General features: G+C 48.5%; 1 protein-coding gene across 1 annotated transcript; it reads right to left on the bottom strand.

Moving 5' to 3' along the window:
- Positions 1 to 770: 770 nt before the first annotated feature.
- On the bottom strand, positions 771 to 20,345 carry SORD (sorbitol dehydrogenase). Its single transcript, XM_086848560.1, has 9 exons — positions 20,195 to 20,345; positions 17,534 to 17,567; positions 16,630 to 16,794; positions 14,139 to 14,298; positions 11,550 to 11,668; positions 11,238 to 11,303; positions 3,520 to 3,695; positions 2,582 to 2,703; positions 771 to 1,833 (listed from the first exon to the last, which is right to left on the bottom strand). Exons 1-9 carry the CDS (start codon positions 20,252 to 20,254, stop codon positions 1,668 to 1,670), a joined length of 1,068 nt encoding a protein of 355 aa, XP_086704686.1. The 5' UTR covers positions 20,255 to 20,345; the 3' UTR covers positions 771 to 1,667.
- Positions 20,346 to 21,924: the final 1,579 nt, after the last annotated feature.

Genomic DNA, 21,924 nt, shown 5'->3' with positions numbered 1-21,924 from the left:
TTTCTTGGCTCCTGTAGTTGGATCTTGGTCACCTGGAGACTTGTAAAATACTTTTAGCATCATGCTGGCCTTGCTCCTGGCACAGAGCATTAACTCCAGCCCACTGGAAAATGGGCTAAGTTGGAGTTTCCCCTGCACTGGTGACATAGGTGGAGTTGGGGGTGGGGGATTACAGTCAGAGCCCCACTGATTATGTCCACCAGACCTATCACCCCAGCAATCCCCCTGCAGTGTCAATGCCCCCAGCAAGACCTGATGAGGGAGCAGATCAGACAAGGAGCCCAAGCAGGCTGAGCTGTGGGAATGACTCCAGCCCTCAGGATGCTAAACAGCCCCCAAAGGCTACAGAGGAAAGATTTCCGTTTCCCAGTAAGAACAATCTCGCAATGGCCACTGGTTTTCCATCCATGCCAGTGGGGATCCCCACAGGACAGGAGTTGGGATGGCCAGTGAATCCCCAGCCATGCCAACAGCTTCCTCCCAGCATGGGAATGTGCTGAGCACAGATTTTGACCGCTTCTTCCAGCTACAGAAAGTTCCCCTGGGTTATGTCTCATCCCTGTAAAATCCAGCATGGACTTGGGGCCTTCCATCTGTGCCAGGATGAACTTGGCCACCTCTGGAATAAATGTGAGATTTCATTTGCAAGCGGTTGGGTGGTTTGAGATTTCACAGTCCTGCCAACACTGAGCTCAACCTGCACCCTGGCAAGGCTTAGGTCTGCACAGTCCCCTCCAACCCACTACCCCACATTTCAAAGGACACATCTGGAAGGTCTCAGGCAGCCAGAATTTATTGAGGAAAGTTCAGTTCCAGCCCAAGGAAGGAACTGATCTCTCAGTACTAAAATTAACATGACTGTAATCAAAGATTAGACTTTTGCTACATTGTTAGTACCTTGTTTGTGGCTCACAAACTCAGCAGGAAGGCTTGATACTCCCAAATTATGAGTTATTTAATTATTAAATTATTAAATAAATTAATTATGAGCTGTTCACAGTGGTAAAACCTTTGAGTGATGCTGTCCCCTCACGTCTCACCTGTGCTCCCCTTCACATCAAAAGCAGCTGTGCCCCCCAACAGCCCCTTCACAGGAGGCACATAAGGACAGGACTCTCAGCAGTCCCAGTCTCCCTGCCTGCAGTGCTCCCACGAGGAGCTGCTGGGGGGTGACACAGCAGACGTGGTCCCAGCTGACCTCCAAGTTTCAAAAAAACCCCGGTTCTGAGTTTTGAGAAGAGTGCCCTGAATGTGCCAGTGCTTCCCATGGAGTGGGGAGGGCCAGGCTTTTTTCCACAGGCTGTACAGTCCCTGAGCACCCACAAGGGAAGGAGGAATATTCATACAGGGCTACCTGGCATCCAGGGATTGCCATGCAGGAAGTGCTGCAGCCAGGGCAGTGTGGGATGGGAAGGGGGAGTGCCAGCATCTCCACCCTTGCTGTGCCACATGCCAGTGACACCCTCCCTGGCACATGTGGTCTGTGAAGAAGAGCCACCAACTGTACAAATCACCATCTCTGATTTAGGATTTTGATTCAAGCTATTGGATGTCCATTTGTGGTTACCAGTTAATGCTCTAATGCTGTTTCCCAGTGCCGCTGACGCTCATTACAAGAGATTTTCTAGTTACAAGCAGCAGGGATGAGCACCGGGCACTGGGACAGCTCAGGGGCTCTGATCGGTGGGGTCACACTTCAGCATGACTTTGACCCCCTCACCCCTCTTGGTGGTCTCAAAGGCCTCCAGAGCCTTCTCCAGGGGAAAACGGTGCGTAACTAAGGGCTGAATGTTGATCCTCTTGGATGCAAGAAGAGCAATGGCCACAGGCCACCTGCAAGGGAAGCAGAGAACAGGGGATGAGAGCGGACACTAGTCTGGAGTCCAAGAAAAGAGCATGGAGCAGCCTGGATCATCACAGTTACTTCCTTAACCCAGGGAAGTTTTGCCTGCAAAGAATCTTCTGGGGAGGGAACCTTAAGATGGGACAAGCCAACTGCTCTGGGCTGTTGAGCTCTGAGAAGACAGACACCACTAGACAGACAGTTGGGAGAGTAACTGAAATCACAGGAAGCAATTGAAAATCACGGGAAACTACTACTTTGGAAGTCTGAATGAGAAGTGAAATTGCCATGCTCCACTCTCCTTTTGCCTGGCCTCTTGCCTGCACACTGACCATGGTGGAGCTCAAACTCATGGACTCAGTGCAGGGAGAAAAAAGGGAAAGCCTCAGTCAGACTCCAGCCTCTCCTCTGGCACAGAGTCCCTCATATGGATTGTGTTGCATGTTCATTTAGAATCATAGAAACACTGAGACTGGAAAAGGCCTCCCAGATCATCAAGTCCAAGCATGAATGGGCCACATTAGAGCAACAGGGATACAAAGGGATGCAGAAGCTAACCTAGCTCCCAAACTGCCTACTTATTAATGCTTCTCATTTTAAGGAGCGCGACATCATCCCATAAATCCTTCCTGGAGAGCTACAGATTAAGAAAAGATACTTTCTGCATTAGGAGGAAAGAATTGCTCCAAGGAATTTTAACCTGGGGACACATCAGCCCCACCTCTGCACAAGACTCACGTGTTGCAGTAGCGGAATATCCCACGGATATCCACCTCCCGCACAGCAGCGTTCACAATGGGCACCGTCACCATCTCAGGCCCCAGCCCCACCAGAACCAAGGTCCCACCAGAACGAGTGGCCTGGAGAGCAAACACACAAACAGGTTTCATTTTGCAGAACACAGTTGCAGGAGCCTGTGCAGGGTATGTCAAAAATAAGACCAGCCTCTGTGGCTGCAATGAACTGCCTGGAGCACAGCAGAGAAGCCAGGGAGAGGAAGGATGCTGTCAGGAGTCTGTAAGAGTGAAACACGTAGTAATTGAAGCTAAAAATGCAACCTTTTGAAAATCTCTGAAGGAATTTGGTAGGTATCTGAAATTCCTATTCTGAAAACCCCATTCTGAAAAGTGGCTGGCATTTAGGACTACAAAAAGTACTTTGGGATTTCAGTGGGAGAGACTTAAAACTAAGAGCCTGATGCTCTACTGGAATTTCTCTTCTTGCAGTTTTTCCCATTCCCCTCCTGTCCTTTCACTGTGCAACTCCACATTAACCTTCCCCCCATCCTTCTGTTAGGATGTTCATGGCAGTAAAACATCCCTTTCTTAATTTCTGCTTTCATTGCTTCTGGAATTAATTTTCTTGATAATTCTTCTTATTTGGACATAACTTCAATGGAAGGTGCTGCCCTACTCCCTGGGTTTGGGGATCTTACTGGGGTCTCCTTGGTAAGTGCCTAAGCTCCCAAGCATCAAACCAATGATCAATTATCCCCATGCTGAAAGTTAACACTTTAATTGTCTCTGTTCGTTTACTATCTAAGGAGCAGATTCTCTACCCAAGAGAGAAGCCCAGCTTAAACCAAGCACTGTGGGAGTGAAATAGCTCATTCACTGAACCATCCCAGAAAAAGCCAGACTAACACCATCACTGCCTTTGGAACAAGTGGTACTCACATAAATTCCAGCCTGGATACAGGCTTGTGCTCCTGTGCACTCCACAGTTATCTCAGGCATGCAGCCAAGCACACTTTCCACTTTGGAGGCCACCTCCTGCGGGGACTCATTCTTCACCTGAATGGTGAAATCTGCTCCCACCTCCTTGGCTTTTTGCAGGCGAGAGGCAGACAAGTCTGTGGAAAGAAAACTTAGTCAAGAACTGGAGCATTATGTGAAAGAGGAGGAAGAACCTGAACCTGCCATCTGCTCACTACGTGTGTGCACAGGGCAGTGCACAACCAGAGAGGTGAGGATTCACTCCTACTTGGCAGGCAGAGAATGACCATAAAATCTCAGAATAGTTTGGGTTGGAAGGGACTTCAAAGCTCCACTCCAATTTGACGTGCCATTCCCTGCCATGGGCAGTGACACCTTCCACTAGAAGCACAAGGTGCTCCAAGCCTTGTCCAGCTTTGAACACTTCCAGGGATGCAGCAGCCACAGCTGCTCTAGGCAACCTTTGCCAGGGCCTCATCAACCTCACAGGGAAGAATTTCTTCACAATATCCCATCTAACCCTGCCCTCTGGCAGTGGGAAACCATCCCCCCTTGTTCTGTCCTTCCAGACCCTTGATCTAAGTCCCTCTCCAGCTCTCTTCAGGCCCTGGCAGGGGCTCTGTGCTCTCCCTGGAGCCTTCTCTTCTCCATGCTGGACACACCCAGCTCTCCCAGCCTGGCTCCAGAGCAGAGGGACTCCAGCCCTCCCCTTTATTATCTTCACTCCCCTCCTTCAGATCTGATCTAACCGATGCACATCCTTCTTGTGCTGGGGGCTCGAGATGATGAGGATGATGAAGGGTGAGCCATGAGGACAACTTAATGACACAGGAGACGCCAAAGGCTCCCCAGCTGCAGAGGAGGGTGTGCTTCAAAGAGGCTGAAGATGAAGCCCACACCATGCAGAGCAATGTCTGAATGAAGGAACAGCCACCACCATTAGAAGTGTCTTCTAAGGTGTCATGGAGTTACTTTACCTTTAAGGGAGTTGGAGTTGCTGGGAAGTGCTTAGAGTCTTTTCTCCTGACCAATTATCGGTCATTGCTGGGAATTGACAGCAGTTTAGGCCATTGAAAAGTGGGATCAACTTGTGAACCCTACCTTAAAATGTAAAAGCAGAGCTCTGTGGGTTCTCTTTGTTTTCTGGCTGTGGAGGGTGGCGGAGGTCCAGGCCTCCCGTCCCTGCCCAGGCCATGCGGCCGGGCGGGGATGGGGCCGGGCCTGCCTCGTCTCCCGGCCGGGAGATGGGGGGGGGGCCTGGGGAAGGTTTTCCCCGAGCCGGGCCGAGCCGACCTCTGGCTCGGCTGCAGGTTTTGCTGTAACTAATTCACTAGAAACTGCTCAGTGAAGAAAGAGAGAGGCCCTGGACTTGCAGCGGGTTGGAGCAGCGACTACACGCTCCAGAGCAGCCATGAGGAACTTCCCATCGCAGACGGCTCCAGCTCCTGTTCGGCAGAGATCCCCAAACCATCTACAAAAGCCTGGGCAAGATGTTAACTCTTTCATTACCCAGATGAGACTTGCGGATTAATCTTTTTATCCAGAGAGAGAGAGAGAGAGAGAGATCAACATGAAAAGAGACTTTATAAACTACCAGTGACAGGAAAGAAAAGAAGCTTCAGGAAAGGTAGAGAATTAAGAAGATGCTTTAATTAAGCTGAAATATCTCCCTGTTAAAACTATGGAGATGGACAATGAAGTCCTGAAAAGAACTCCTTTAATTCATGATAAAAGATCTAGAGAGGAATAGTGTTCAAAGTGTAAATTTGAGTAAAGTGTAATTATAGTATAGTGAAGTGCTGGGAGATTAAAAGCCTTGAGAGGCAATGAGAAAACTGCTGGGAGATTTAAAGCCTTGAGAGGCAATGAGAAAACTGTTTTCTGGTGAAGCTCACAGAAACAGATGAAGAAGACTTTTTTTGCCTTTGAATAACTTATCCTTAAAAATGCTATCTCTAGACTCATGGCCCATACATACTTCAGAGTGATGTGAAAATGGGAGGAGTGAACTCTAATAATAGCAGCTCTGAGCAGCTAACATTAGGGCAATAGAAAACTATAACAAAAAATAGTTTTCTTGTGAGAAACTCCATAAATTAACAGGAAGAAACTTCGGTTTCTCTATAAAGACTGGTAAAAAGACTAGCAAGAATTGGGACTGTTTTAACCATCAGAGTTCCAGAGTTTTTGTCTCTGTTGTCATGTGAACAAGGGAATAATAGGTAGATAGGGGATGGAAAGGTTTTTCTGGAAGTTTATTCTGGTGTTCTTATTATTGTGGTTTGTCAATAAACTTTCTTTTTTTTCCCTTTTAAGTTGTATGCCTGTTTTGCTCTTGTTCTAATCCACATCTCACAGCAAGAAGTAAGTAATTTTCTTAGTTATTAGTTTAAAACCACGACATAAGGCCAACAGATTGTAGATGGCACAGTTTCTTTTTGGTACTGCCAGAACACTGAGAGTACATCGAGACAAACTAGAAGGTCAAGATTAACTCCAAAGGGCACTGAAGGGACACCACAAGAAGGAGCCAGATCAGGAACAGCTGTGGCCAAGCTACTGTGGTCATTCTGCTCACTGTCCTGACACAGCAGAGCAGAGGAACCTCAGTGCAGGCAAAGGCAAAAGGCAGCAGGAGGTCAGAGCAGAAGGGGCACCTACTCCAGAGTCAGCTGTGTCCTACCTAAACCTGCCTCTGGCTGTGGCAACACTGCCCAGTGTCTCTCTGGCAATGAGTCTAATGAAGCAGCTGCACTAATTGCCATGGAATTGTCACCCTCTGATGAGAACGGACTGCATGAAACCCCATGGCACGCACTCAGTGAGTCGGCCTAGGGAACAGCCTACAAGGAGGCAAATCCCCAGCACTCCTGCATTCTTCCCTCTTGGCTGTCCACATTATTTACCCTCTCCCTAAAAGACCTCTCAAAGAGCATAAACCAGGGGCAAGGTTACCCTGAGCATGCTCCTTGATGGCCCAGAAATCACCTGGCTATGGACAGCACCAAGAAATCTTTCTAACAGGAGACAACGGGCTCAGGGGATCATTAATGTGCCAGTTTCACTTCTAACATTGTTCACAACGAGAACAGACCATGAGCTCTCCAAGGGCTCCCTCAAGGATCCCTCAGCAGATGCCTTCAGCTGAGAAAACTGCAGAATGTGTTAGCTGTAAACACTTAGTGTGTCTGCAGTGCCAGAAACCTGTTCTGCTCTTCACCCTCCTTTGAACAGCTCTGGAGGCTGCTGAGCGCCTCTCAGACAGTTTCTGTCACAGATGTATGAGCAGGAAAGCCCATGAAGCAAAAAAGGGAGTGGATCTAAGACACCCCATTAACACAGAGCAAAAGAACTGGTGATGATAAACATCTGTGAAGGCATGGCTGTACTCCTGTACTCTGTTCCGAGGGATCTTGACAGGGCTGCAAATACCACCTGAAGATCCGTAGGGGGTTTGTACCACAGACCAAGCTGTCCTGCTGGGGCATCCCACATTCCCTGGAAGAAAGGCAGAAATTCCTCTCCAGGCACTACTGGTAACCAGGCCACCTCTGAAGATAAGGATGTGGACAGCTGAGAAGAGTGGGATTTACCAGCAAGGAATCACCTCTTTTCCCTGCACTGAAGCAGTGGTCTACAGGGGTCTGCAAGGTGGCAAAGATGTAACAGCCAAGGTTTCCTAGACCCAAAATTGAGGGGTGGTCATCTTCTCCCAGAGGCTCTGGGCTTGAAGACTCAGAAAACAATGCCTGTGCTAGGGGCACACACAGCAAAGAGGAAAACACCCCTCCCACCAGAGAAGTCAGAGATGGTGTGGGGTGACAATATCAAGGGAAAGAGGGGGAGGATAAGGCCAGTTCTCCAACATGAGCTGCTCTGACTCAGCCGCAGTCCTGGGAGTGAGCCAGGCTAGACCCTCTACCCTGCCCATCCCGCAGCAAAAACCATGGCACTCACTGGCAGCCCAGATTATGGACAAGCCCCCGTGGGCAGCTGGAAGGCTTGGGATGCCGAGTGTGGGCACACCTACCAAGCTGAGCACCCAGGAGAGCTGTGGAGGGCATTTAGGAGGGGGTAACAAAGAGTAATAAAATGCAGAGGAAAGAGCCTTCAGTCAAGGCTGAAAAGAAAGGGCAACATCACCCTGGAAGCCCCAACATGGACTCATTCCTGTGGCTGCAGGAGTCACATCAGTCCCTCCCAAGCTCTGGGCATTGGGCACCAGGCTGTGTGTGGGGTCATGCTTGACCCCAGCTGAGCTGCCCTCAGGGATGTCCCATGCACCAATTGCATGGCCAGGGGCTTTTCAAGGCACTTCAAGTGCTATGAAACACTTTTGCCTGGCATGGTTGGTGTCTCCCAAATCTCAGTGTATGACAAGGAGACCACAGGGGTTCAACACTCCTCTCAAGTAATGACTAAACTCCCTGTGAAGTTTCAGCTCACAGCAGACACAGCTGGATTCTACCATTTTTAACATCTGCTGAGTCACTAATGTATTTCAAATTATAAATATATATTTAAAAATATTATATATGTATAATATATAAATATATAAAATATTATAGACATTCTACTCTATATTTTACATATTTTACATATTTCATACTTTCTTTCTGGCAGAAATAATCCACAGCCAGTGTCCTAGAGTAACAAGGCAGTCAGTGCATTTCAAAGTGGCCACAAAAATCACTCTCAGGCAGCAGAAAATCCCACATCTTCCCTGTAGCTGGCCTCTGGTTTGCTGACCTCAGGAAGGAAGCCCTGACTCTAAGCAGCACACGGAATGCAGCAGCAACGCTGTCAGCCCTGACCAGGGCTGCAATTACATCCCAGTACACCTGAATCACCAGGAAGCACGCAGTGAAGCAGACAGATCTGCAGGTCACTGGATTGTTCAGAGCTCCCGACACTTGTGAGCCTTGGGAAGGATCAAGTCCTTTAAAGCCACACAGCTCTTGGGAAACTGTTCAATTAAACAATGAATGGCTTGCATCTTGCCTCTAGTCAGAAATTTGTTTTCACTTCCCAGTCCCTGGAGCTAATTAAAATTTTGATTGCTTCCAATGAAGTTATCAAATTACCCTTAAGCTCCTCATGATGCTTTATGAGCCAACTTAACAGGCAAATAAATACTCCTGATTATTCTCAGATTTTCTGTGTTGTTCTTTCTCAAAGGAGTTGATCTCTGAACAGTTATTCACCTCCCCTGACCTTGAATTCCAGGGTTTCTGGAGGCATCAACACCCAAGACTTCAGATCCAGACGGAACAAGGAGAATAATTTCCCTTAAGCAGTAATTATTAAGTGCACCTGCAGTGACAGACAGTGCAATGCAAGACAGCCCAACAGGAACACCTAAACTGCCCCTTTACTTATGGAGGAAGCCTGATCTTCTACACTTATCTAAGGAGAAAAACAGCTTTTTAGAGCAACAGCAAGGCAGAAGGACAAGAGAAGGTTGCCTGTAAGTATCAAACACACCCACTTAAGAGTGGAGGGGAGAAAGACACAGACCTTTTGGAAGGGTAGATAAGGACCCAGGAAACAAATTGACCTTCTCATCCAACTGGAGTCCATTAAATATATCAAACACTCCAGAGGAACCAAAGACAGAAGATGTAAGAGGTGAGTTCTCAGGAAAAGCTTTTCTAAATATTTCTATACCTGTGAGAAGCTTTTCAAAACAAACACAAACTTTTAAAGCCGTAAGAACTGCATGGACAAAGCTCAAAGACAGGTGATAAAAACACATAGCAATGAATTCAAATAATCTGGTAGCAAAATACAAGAGGGCCTCTGTGGGCAGACAGGCACCTCACAGGTATTGGCTCCTAAAGCCAAAACAAAAAGCAGTTTGTTGAGACAGCAAAATCTCTAGCAGCAACAAGCCAAACCAAATACATTCCTCAGCTCATGTCACACACAAATATTTGCCTTGGAACAGAATCTTCATGGGTGTCTTTGAGCACCTCAGCCAAACCCCTCTCATGTGGAAGAGACATCCACGAGTCTGAATCAGTACCTGGGCTAGGACATAAAGGTAAGAAGGGTAATTCAATGTATCCAAGCTTGCTGATCCTACAAACCAAGCACCAGGAACCTCCTGTGGCACATGACAGCCAGCTCAGCTTGCCCAAGGTCCCCAGCAGCAGCTCCTGGTTTAGGGGGGAAGACACACCGAGGCTGGAGCAGGAATGAGGGGCAGGCTGAGCCAGCTGCCTCAGCCCCACCAACCCCGACTCACCAAGCCTTCCCCACCCAGGGAACAGGCCACCCCCAGCCCCTGCACCAGCCCAGCTGGGAACAAGGTTCCTCATGTGTGATTCAGGAGGCAGAACTGTTTTTCCTGCGAAAGCAAACATCATCTTCAAATGACAACACTTCACAAAATCTGAGGTGTGGACTGATCATGTCCATCAAGCATACACACCTGCAGGGTGAGGCCAGCACAGCTAAAAAAACCCTGGACTTGACAGCAAAAGGATTAAGGGAGGAGAAGGCAATAATGTGCCTTGTGTTTTGACCTGAGCTGCTACTGAAGGATGTTTCTGTGAAGGCAAGAGGGTGGGACCTGAATTTTATCTCTTGACCCTAAGATGGAAATTCAGTAATGGAAAGGTCAAAAATACACCTGGATCAAAGTATGGGAGGTGTGCAACAGCCTTCTGAAAGGTCCAGATCCTCTAGGGCTTTGACACAAAAACTGCAGCAATCTGTGCTCAATGTCCAATGGCATCTCTAACTGCTCCTCCTGGCCATCACCACTCAGAAAGATTGGGGAATCGTGGTGGGAGCTGGAATCACCATTTCCAGACCCAGTTCAACCCCCAGGTGGAAATTCCAACCAGAGAACATCCCAAGGTTACTCCAGCTCTCCATCCTTCTGGGCAAGCTACAGAGAGAGAGGTCCTGGACTTTAGAGGAGAGCTAGGAGGAGCTGGGCTAGGTTAGCATGGCAAAAAAGGGGGGAGATGGAATGGCTGTCTCAACAACCTGAAGGGCAGCTGCAAAGGTGATGAAGACTCATTTCAGTTCTTGCACCAAGGGGTAATCTCATAAATGACAGTTTGTGAGGGAACCCTAAAAAAATCTTCATCATTAAGAGATGCAAACCTGGAGAAGGTATCTAGAAAAATGAGATCTCCTTCCTCAGAAGTCTTTCCAACACAGCTGGACAAAGATGTTCCTGCAAGCAGCAGCTCAACTAGAAATGTCCAGGATACAGTTATGGAAGGAACATCCATTTCTGAAATGCAGAGACCATGAAAAGGCCATTTCAGTCACTGTGGATAACCAGTGAAAAATAAAACCCCGAGCCGGATCAGACAGAAGGGCAGAGACAGAAGGGCAGAGAAAGACAAGTGGAGAAGCACAGTGTGGCTGCAATCAGTGTGCAAACACTGTCTGGGCCATCACCCAGCACTACCAGAGATAAAAATAACCTGCTAAGATCAAGGGTGGTCAGGTATTGGAACAGGCTGTCCAGGGAAGCGAAGTCACCATCCCAGGAACTGTTCAAAAAACATGTGGATGAGGCACTTATGGACATGGTTGGCCTTGGCAGTGTTGGGTTAATGGTTGGAATCGATGATCTAAGAGGATTTTCCAACCTTAATGATTTTGTGATTCTGTATGGTGGGAAACAGTCACACTCTGAAAGGGCTAAAAGGACTTACCTGTAACTACCACGGCTGCTGCACCCATCATCTTAGCAACAATCACATTAACGAGGCCAATTGGTCCTGGGTTCAAAAGGGAGAAAGAGAACATGTACCACTGCCAGGCAGCTCCAACCCCACCTCTGAACATGCCCAGAGTTCAGCGTGCTCCTGGCCAAAGAGGCTTTGGCTGCCCCGAGGTTCCCCTCATCACGCCTGTGGCTCTGCTATGACCCACCCTTAGAGCAGAACCCAGAGACAGCAGAGCCTGAGCCTGCCCATCCCCTCCCAGCAGGCAGGGAACCCAAGGACTGGCTGTGATCACTGTACCAGAGCCAGACACGAAGACTTTGCTTCCCAGAGTGACTCCCGCTCTTTTGCAGGCATGGATTCCCACCGAGAGTGGCTCGATAAGGGCTCCTTCCTCAAAGGTGACATTATCTGGAAGCCTGCAAGAATAGGACACAAGAACAGTCACCAATGTAGTTTAGGAGGGTGATGAGGAAAGCCATGACACTCGAAGACCAAACACGGGTGTAGAACACATCCATCTTCTTTAGTGCTCCTCTTAAGCAGCATCAAGTGCACTTGAACCATTTATCAATGGGGTTCACCCAAGCACCACACCCAGGGACCCACAAACTTTCCCACAGCAACTCTCCAGTACTTGGTGAGTCAACAAGGACTCCTTTGCAACTCATTCCCCCTGGAATAAATCCCCCAGCTGAATATGCACCACCCCAAAGCTCACCCACCCGTGAGCTCTCAGACTCCTCACCAGGGTTGAATCAGCTTTTAGAAAACACCCAAAACTGCCAAAGGTGATGCCAGATCCAGGTGTCCCCAAAACACCCAGGATCACCTTCTCTGATGCACTAAGTGTTTCAACAAGTGGACCCAGCATGCACCCTCCCTGCAGTCAGGGACAATGTGTGCAGTGGTATCAAACACCTTTTGGACAAAAACAGCCCTGTAATGCAGCCAGCAAAAGTGATGGAAAAAAGCAAAGGAAGTGAAACCCTTCTGAACTGCTGAAAGAAATAAATCTCAGCCCCACAACACTGCCCACCAGCAAGGCACCAGTGTGGGCTCTCACACAGCTCTGGGAGCTGTGCCTGCCAGGAGGGTCTTTGTGACAGCAGTGGGAAGCTCAAGGTCAGATCTCAGCCAGGCCAGTGTGAAGCCAAAGAAACGAAAATTATGTCTGTGGGAAGACAGCTGTAAGATAGCTGCATATCCCTTATTTCCAAGAGGTTTAACAGGTCTGACTCCAAGTGTTCTGTTTTCACACTTTGCCATCACGTTTGCTACTGCTGGGTTTGGGCACTGTCCTGTCAATGGGGAGGGAAGCTTCCCAGCATGATCCCACCTCCATCAAGTTACTCAGAGCACCCAGCACAGAGTCTGTCCACCAGCAGGACACACAACTGCCCAAACGTGTGAAAACTCACTGAGCTCAGCCATCATCTGTTTTTAGCAAATCTGTGCTGGCAGAGTGACTGCATGCCAGGGAATCTGCTCTACATGAGCCAGCCACAGCACTGCTGATCTGAAACTGGGAGCACCAGGTCCAGGCTTTGCATCTCAAAGCAATAAAATAATCAAATCAAATCAAATCCAAAGTAATATTTGCTTAAATTGGAGAAAAGAAACAAAAGCCTGGAAGAAGCCAGCTACAATCCAACCACTTCCTCTCAAGCAAAACCTTGTGATGTTGTCAGAAAATGTTATTCTGATACACAGGAAATCGATGCCAGGGAGTCTGGATAGTAAGATGCTAGTTCCATCCACAGCAGCACCTCATCCTGACAGCAGCTGTTTGGTATCTGCTTTGAAAGCTTCCTGCCTGAGGACTCTCAGGAGAAGAGCAGTCGAGTGCCTCCTTCCGACTCACGCGATCCTCAACGCTTTCCATGCAGACACCAAAGATCAATCCCAAGGACGTTCCTGCTCATGGAAGCACCAGCTCCATACACACTGGAGAAGAACAAGCTCCACAGGTAGAGCAAACTCAGGGTGACACTACTTGGGCTATTTTTAACTCCTTGTCAAAGGCACTTAAGTGGGCATAAAGTCGTACAAGTTTTTCAGGTCTTTGGAGAATTTCAGGCCCTGGCACAGGCTTCCCAGAGAAGTGGTGGCTGCCCCATCCCTGGAAGTGTTTAAGGTCAGGCTGAATGGGGCTTGGAGCAACCTGGTTTAGTGGAAGGTGTCCCTGCCCATGGTAGGGGGTGGAATGAGAAGAGTTTTAAGGTCCCTTCCAAACTGAACCCTTTTGGGATTCTATGACTTGCCAGAGTGTTTAAGCACAGATTTGCTTCTAAGCAAATGTGCCAGTGGTGCCACAATAAATAACATATTCACTGGACAAGAAAACAGATGTGCTGTAATGCTGGTAGCCTAGTGGAGACACTCAGAGACACATGAAAAAACAGCTCAGCAGGGCCACTGCCTTCTGTTCCTGCTCTGATTGAAGGATGACTTCGTTTCAGACAACAGAGTGAGATGTCAGCAGTCACCCTGGTGTTTCCTGAAAAGCAGCAGCAAAACTCAGCTCAGAGAACCAAAGACCTTCAGGCACCAGCCTAGGAAGGCAAGGATATGAAAAGAGATAGGAAAGAAACCAAGAGCAGGGAGCAAATAGGAAAAGGAAAATAATTAAAGGGTAAACCAATGGTGACATCCCAGGAGACATGTGAGAAATGTTTATGTCTGGCACCGGAGGGGATAAACTGCCTGCCTGACAAACCCTTTGCATAGTGGCTGCCATCCAAACTTAGGCATGTTATTCATGGATCAGAAAGCAATAAAACCTGTTGGGATCACATAAAGAGTGTTCCAAAGGGCCAAGAGGCGATTGCTGCAGCTAATCTCTCCGCAGAGAGTGTGTATTTCTGTGTGGAGGGAGCATGGACTAACTTGTAGCAGTAGCTTGCACTGTGCTTGTAGTAGCGGCACAGGTTCCCGTCGTCGGGGGGTGTCGCACAGAAGAAGATGGTCGGGGACAGGTTGTAGCGCCCAGTTTTGCAGAACTCATCCATTTCCCTTGGGACACCCGGCTCGATGGCCACACGGTCGCCTGCCAGGATGAAAGCAGATGGAGTGGGTCAGGGACAGGCTGGCACACATGTAGAAGTAGCACCAAAACCCACAGAAACACTGGCACCACACAGGCAGGAGGGACATGAGGAAGGTCTTGCTGCACACACCAGGCTGGTTCCCAACACTCCCTTCACAGCAGCCTCACCACCAAAATTTTCCCAGGTACGTAGGAAGAGATGGTGCTTCAGAGGCACAGGTACAGATGGAAGCTCAGCCCCACACACACCTTCCTCCAGCTGCTTTGCAGCCAACCTCAGCAGATAAAGGGGCAGCCCCCAGGCAATCACACTGTGACCAGATGGTTTGCTGAATTTGTAGAAGAGGAAATACTGAGGATGGAGCAGGTGAGCTCAGCTAGCAACCACTCTGCCAGCTGGAAAGGACTGTTCCTTGGGAATCATAGAATCATTGAAGAATTTGTGTTGGAAGGGACCTTAAAGCTCAGCTTGTTCTACTCCCTGCTATGGGCAGGGACACCTTCCACTAGACCAGGTTGGTCCAAGCTCCGTCCAACCCAGCCTTAAACACTTCCAGGGATGGGGCAGCCACAGCTTGTCTGGGAAGCCTGTACCAGGGCCTCACCTCCCTCACAGGGAATGAAGCTTAAGGTGCAGAATACCCAGGAGCCTGTCAGGATTCATCTAGGAGCAGAGACAGCTTGGTGCTACAGGGTGCTGGAAGGACACATGCTGCTGGACAAAGGGCTATTATTTAATTGCAGTCACAAAGGAGGCTGGACCAGAGAAAACAGTGTGAGCACAGCACAGCAAGTACACAAGGGACACAAAGCCTCACATTTATTTGGTAGAGGAAACAGAGCCAACCTCTGAGCAAAGCTCTCCACCAACAGGCTTCCAGGCAGACCTGGGGATAAGCAGGATGGAAGTAAAGAGCCATCTAGGCCACTGCATCCCCTCTGAGCTGGTCAAGGTGTCTGACAGGACAGAGGCAGGACAAGCACATACTGAATGCTCTCCCAGCCTCACATTATGCACAGCTATGAGGCCTCCCAAGTGACAAGAGGTTTGTTTGTATTTAGTAATGCTCAACAACTTCTCTTCCTTCCACCATGTAAATACATGGTCTGCTACATCTCAGGTGAATGCTGCACCTCACTGTGCCTTGCTCTGGTGCTGGAGCAACCAGAGAATGGGCAACCTGTTCTCCCAGCCCCTCATGTGTTCTCACATCCTTGAGTTGTCTCCCTGGCTCTCAGCTCAAGTTCCTGACTTGGACATTTGTCAGAGATGCTGCTCCACATCTCGTTATCTCCATGTCCTTCTCTGAACCTTTTTCACTTGTTTTACAACCTTTGGGAAAGGCGGAGGCCAGGACTGCATGCAGAGTTCCAGATGTGCACTCACATCCTCCGAGTCTCTGTCCCCTTCCTAACAGTGATTTGCATTTTCACTACTGTGGAGCCAGTGCTGCTGTGCACGGTGTCAGAGCCAAAGGTCTCACCCTTCAGCAGTGATGACCAGCACAGCATTTCAGATATGAAGCTGGAATTATTTGTTCTGCTGTGGGTATCACTTTGCCTGCACTGAATCTCACCTGCATCTCACTGGCACCTCTCGGGTCTCTCTGTAACTCTTGCTGGCTCTCCCCCACGTCCTCTCCACCTTGCCTAAGCTGCTCTCATCAGCAAATTTTGCAAAATTCCCTGTTCAGTCCATTTACTAGGATTTGCATGAGCACAGTGACCTGTGGAGGTCCCACCACAGGGCCTGGAGCAGTTGCTGCAGTGACCTCTGCACTGCAGGAGGCCATTTGCTCCTTCAAGAATAGACACAGAGAAGAAACACAGCAGTTTGCTGGCAAGAGCTACAGATGTGCTTTCTGAAGCTTTATCAAGCTTCCTTAAAAGGCACTTTGTACCAGCATACAAAAAATTACATTTAATGTTTTATTAATTAATTTTCAATAAATCATAAATTAATTTATGTGTTACTTATATAATAATATCATTATAATAATTTTGTCATTATATAATAGGATTATTGTAATGATTGTAATTATTACTTATATTTTATTATTTATTAATTTATTTATAATATTTTTATTTCATGCATTAAAATACACCCAGGCCAGTCCAAGGTATCCTGGGATAAAGCTACCTAAGGAATCTCTTACACTAGTGGCCAAGATGGGTGGTGACTAATTGCAGTGCAGTGACACTTTTTGAAGGAGGTCACACTGTGAGTTCAAGACTTCAGATAAATTCACATGACAGAAAAAAACACAGTTATTGACACATTCTTGGAACTGATGAGGAGGAAAACAAAAAAATGGGTTTGGTTTCAGATACCTGGTTTCAGATGAGTCACCCCAGAGCCCACTTTTACGACAGTCCCGGAAGCTTCGTGTCCCAACACCATGGGATCCTTGACAACAAAATCCCCGATTCGACCATGCTGCCAGTAGTGAACGTCAGAGCCACAGATCCCAACGGAATGCATGCGCAGGAGGACCTCTGCCAGAAAAGGAGGGAAAGTTCCTTGCAGGAAAACCGACCTTAGGCACTGCAAGAGAAGCATGTGGGCTGTGCCTGGGCCCCAGAGCAAAGGCCAAGCTCTGTATCAACACAACCAAATTTACTGGCATTCAATCAGCTGTGTGTGTACACCTTAGAAGAGTGGCACGTTCATCAGCTGCCTACTAATGAAATACAGAACTATGTAACGATTCACAGAGAAAGAAGGATTAAAATAGGGTAAGACAAAAGCCAATGTCCAAAAAAATATGGTCAACAAAATAATTCAATTTAAAAGGGATGTTATTATTGCTGGAGCAAGAATAAAATAGCAAGTCCATTTAATTTTTCCTTCTCCCAGGGCTATGATTTCAGCCCCAGAGAGTTAGTGAATCAAATTTCTATCAGCCCATATGCCCATCCTATTAATGTTTAGTCCTGCATAACATCATCTGACATGTCCCAAGAGCCATTTACTGTGACATACACAAACTGATGGAACAGGAAACAAAAAAACCAAACAAACAAAAAAAGCCAGATAAAGGGGTTTATCTGTGACTGCTCCAGCTCTTTTTTTCAGCTGGAAAAGCAGCACTATCTGTTTCAGCAACGCAATCGATTTTTGATAACTCTGTACTTCCTTAGAAATATTTTATATTATGCAGGAGCAACAAAAGAGAATGAGAAAATAAAGAGAGAAGTAAAGAAAGCAGACAGAAGCAGACATCTGTAGACCTACCATTAGGACCTGGTTCTGGGATTGGACGGTTTTCCTATGGACAAAAGATAAAAAATGCATTTAGCTGCTTGTTCATAACCCAGGGAATATCTGTAGAAACTTAGCTCTGGTTAGCTCGGGTAAATCCATAAGCAGACAAGGCTTTTGGTTCTGTCTGCTCCATAAGACACAGGGAGCCTGCTCCTAAGCTCCCCTCATTTTCTATGCTCAGTGGAATAACACAGGTAGCTGTAGGAGTAAACACACTGCCAGCTTGTAAATCTGCTCTCCAAATTATTTTGTAAGAAATTCCCTTTCCCTGCCCAGACAAGAGACAAATACTAAATTTCCTTGCACTGGAGCAGCCCCAAGTTTCAGCTGAATCCTTCATCCATCCCACTGTCTGACAAAAAAAAAAAAAAATCACCTTCTGTAGCCAGGAAGATTCTGGACCACCTGTTCTATTAAACCTTAATATTGCAGTGTTTATATTATTATTTTAAATAATACAAATAGATAATCATAGAATAACAGAATAACAGAATGGTTTGAGATGGAAAGGACCCTAAAGCTCATCTCATTCTACACCCTGCCACAGGCAAGGATACCTTCCACTAGACCAAATTGCTCCAAGCCACATCCTTGAGCACTTCCCAGGATGGGGCTGCCACAACTTCTCTGGAAATGTATGTGGGGAAAAAAAACCCAAAACTACTTTTTTTTTTCCCTGGCAATAACAACTGTGCCCAGAAAACCTAGACATCTTGGTGGGAAGTGAATTCTCCAGCCTGATTTGGAGAAAATAGGAGTGATCAAAGTGGAGAACTCCAAAGACAGAAATTCTGCTCGTTTTCTATTGTTCACTGAGAGGTTCAGAAATGGTGACCAGTAAAATAAACATAGCAAATATTTTCATGTTGCATAAATTTCTATATCTGTGAAAGGAGACATGGAAAGAGAGGCCACGGTAAAAGTATAAATCCTATAAATCCTCCATGGGCAGCAAAGAAGAGCCTGTGCAACTACCTAAGGACAAGAGGAGAGTCAACAAAAACAAAGCAAACACACTTCCACACAACACAGGGATCACAGCAACTCTGCCCACGGGAAACTTGTCCAGAAATTAAGAAAGGTGTGGGAATTACAGGAAGATGGCATCACCCAGCTCTGGGTATCAATAACAGGTAACAAGCTCGGAGTTCACTCCTGAGACCACTTCTATGACCAGTGGGTTAATACAGTGAGCACCATCCACACCGTGGAAAGAACTGTTGGGGAGGCCCAGGAGGATCACACAAGATGCTGCCAGTGAGGCAGGAGGGCACTGGTGACCAGCTCTAAGGTCTCCAGCACTACAGATATTCAAGGAAAACTCACACATCTGGGTGTGAGGCAGTTTAGAGACCAGCAACACAGATGTGATGGAGCCAGTGTCCACCTTCACAAGCCTCAGACACCTTTCTTCAATCACAGGGGATTGGAAACATGTTCTTGAACTAGAGGGATTGCCTCAGCCCTCAACCCAGATTGATTTCTTTTGGTAGTCAGGCTGCATTGTGACTGTAGGGAAAGCACAATTGTGTCAAAGGTGCCTGGGAGCCACCTCCATGGCACAGCTCAGGCTCAGGCACATGTCGCTTTAGCTGGGCTGGAATGGTAAAAACCAGCCTCTTCCCTGGTAGTCACCCCCTAAACAAGGCATGAATCCAAAGTCTGTGTGCTCCCAAGAGCCCTCCTGCCAGGACTCTGTGTACAGAAAGCTGCCTGCCAATGTCTGTCCATGGAAACCTTCCTTCCCTCCTTTGGCAGCTACCAAGCTGGAGAACACGGCTCTCCAGCAGCACCATAGTGATTCAGCACCCAGAAACAGCCAAGCATTAGCAGCTGGAGAAGCAGAATGAGCCTAAAGAACCAAAAAAGTACAAAATAAAATCTCCCCCCCTGTCCGGGAGGGTCTTCCAGCACCTGCTCCTCCTGAACCTTCTGTCCTGCTGCTCACCTGGGCTCTGACAGCCCAAAGAAGCAACAAGCACCCTCCAACGCTGCTCCCTGGGAGGGCCTAGCTCCGCTGGGAGAATGGCTATTAGGGGGAAGTTTTTGGGGAGTTCTGGGTTTCAGGGATAAAATGTTCTCCATCCACAGTTGGTAACTACCTCAAGATTATCCCCTCTTTCATTCTGCAGCTGAAACCTTTCCGAGATTGGAGAAACAGAAAATAAACACGATAGGACAGACAAATTTGCCAGAAACAGCTAAAAAGAGACCTGATACTGTTGCATTCTTCTGCTTACTCGAATGAGTGTATCTATGAATTTATTTCTTTGCAAAAATGTTGCACCTCCCAGGCACACGAGGGTTGGTGCAGTTATAGTTTTTTTTTGCTTTTTCCCGCATGTCCGGGTCATTCCCGGTAACGCTGTGAAGAGCCCGGACCGGCCTGAGGGGATGGGATGGGAGGGCCCAGCCGTGGGACACCCCCGAATTTGGGTCCCCGCACCCCGCAGGTCACCCCCTTGACAAGCAGCGGGGGCCGGTTCGCGCTGCCCCGGAACCGGGGGGAACCGGGTGGAACCGGGAGGAACCGGGGCTGCCGGACCGCGAGTGCCCCGGGCTCAGCCCCGGCCCCACGAAGCCGCTCCCGCCCCGCCGCCCCCGCCCGGCCCCGGCTCCTCCCGGCCATACCAGCCGCAGGTCCCCGGCTCGGTGAACTACCACGGCCACGTTCTGCCCCGGCGCCGCCATGGCTCCGCTCGCCGCGGCTGCGGGCTCAAGGTCCGCTGCTGAGGGCCGCCCGTGCTCCGGCCCCCGCCCGCCCGCCGGGCCCGGCACCGCCCCCGGTGGTGCACGAAGCGGGCACGGCCGGCCCTGGGTCGCTCCAGCCCCGACCCCGGCGCCAGGCCCAGCTCCAGGCCCGGGTCCTCCAGCTCCAGGCTCAGCTCTGGGCCCAGCTCCGGGCCCGGGTCCCTCAGCACCAGGCCCGGGTTCCCCAGCTCCAGGCCCAGCTCCAATTCCAGGCCTCAGCCCCTGCTGCAGTTCCAGCCCCAGCTCCAGGCTCTAAGCCCAGTTCCAGCTTCAGCCCCCAGTCCCGACCCCAGCTCCAGCCCCAGACCCTGCTTCCAGGCCCAATCCCAGCCTCAGCTCCAGCTCCAGGCCGTGCTGGTGACAACACTACACCCTGCACTTTGACTAAAATTCAGCAAAATGTGGTCTGTGTGTTTGCCTGGCCATGACACAATTGGTATGTGGTAATCTCAGCTGCAGATACAGCTTATTGGGAAAAAAGAAAATGGAGACTTCAGGGATTCTGGGTTTTGGGGAAAAGAGGTTTTCTGCTCATATGGAGTTGACGAACATCTCAAATAGATTATCCCCTCCAGGGTCATTGAATCATGGAATATCCTGGGTTTAAGGTACCCAGAAGGACCATTGAATCCCTGCACAGGACACCCCAACAATCCCACCCTGTGCCTGAGGGCATTGTCCAAACACTCCCTGAGCTCTGGCAGCCTTGGGACCGTGACCATTCCCTGGGGACCCTGGGCAGTGCCAGCCCCCTCTGAGGGAAGAACCCTTTCCTCACATCAAACCTAGCCCTCCCCTGACACAGCTCCACCTGTTCCCTGGCACAGGTCACCACAGGGAAGAGCATTCTAAGAACATTCTGTAGATGAAAGCTTTCCAAGCTTGACTTCCTTGGAAAAATAGAAAATGTACGGGATTTATCATGTAAAATTGCCAGAACCAGCTAAAAATGGCCTGTGTTTCTAATATTATGTTGTCCTCCTCCTTGCGTGAATAGATGTATTTATGAATTTAATTCCCCTAAAAATGTTTTACCTCCCAGGCATATGAAGACTGATGTTTTGGGGTTTTTTCCCCTTTTCAGGATCATTCCCTGGAATATTTATTGGAGTCAGAGTCAGCATCATCACTGTGGTTTCTCTGAGGGCAGGGGAACAAGTTCATGGGAAGCTGTGACAAACACCTTACTCAGTGTTCACACAGCAACATAATTCCTGCCACATCTATAGAAGAAGGTGGGAAACAGTTGTTTTCTTCCTGGATCTGCTTGTTTTCTCAAGGCACCTGTTTGTGCCTTTCCTTTTTAGGGTGTATTTGCCTCCAGACTTGACTTGCCACTCAAATTATCTGTGGGATTCACTGTGAAATCCTGCAGCTCCACCAGCACAGTGCAGCCTGATGCCTGCACTCCCTAAATCTGAAAAGATTGGAGGCATGGACTGGGAGCTTCACTGGGAGCTCAGGGCTCTTGCTATGATACAGGTCCTTTGGGTTCTCACGTCAGCTGCTTGCCAGCCTTTGGGCAAAAAGTGACTTTTTGTTGGGGCAGGAAAACTGGTTCCTTCAGCTCTTCTGCTCCTCCCTGCCATGACTGTCAGCACTTTGCCTTC

Source organism: Cyanistes caeruleus, chromosome 13, assembly GCF_971803275.1.
Source record: "Cyanistes caeruleus chromosome 13, bCyaCae1.hap1.1, whole genome shotgun sequence".
NCBI lineage: Eukaryota > Metazoa > Chordata > Aves > Passeriformes > Paridae > Cyanistes > Cyanistes caeruleus.
This window is presented reverse-complemented; position numbering and strand designations above follow the sequence as displayed.

What these genes read in the sequence shown, in the direction of transcription:
- SORD (XM_086848560.1), bottom strand. Translation starts at nt 20,254, where the DNA reads ATGGCGGCGCCGGGGCAGAACGTGGCCGTGGTAGTTCACCGAGCCGGG. An exon ending in AGTGCAAGCTACTGCTACAA is followed by an intron (nt 11,669 to 14,138) that starts GTTAGTCCATGC and finishes CTATTCTTGCAG; the next exon opens with GCTTCCAGATAATGTCACCT. An exon ending in GTATCCAGGCTGGAATTTAT is followed by an intron (nt 2,704 to 3,519) that starts GTGAGTACCACT and finishes TTTGCTCTCCAG; the next exon opens with GCCACTCGTTCTGGTGGGAC.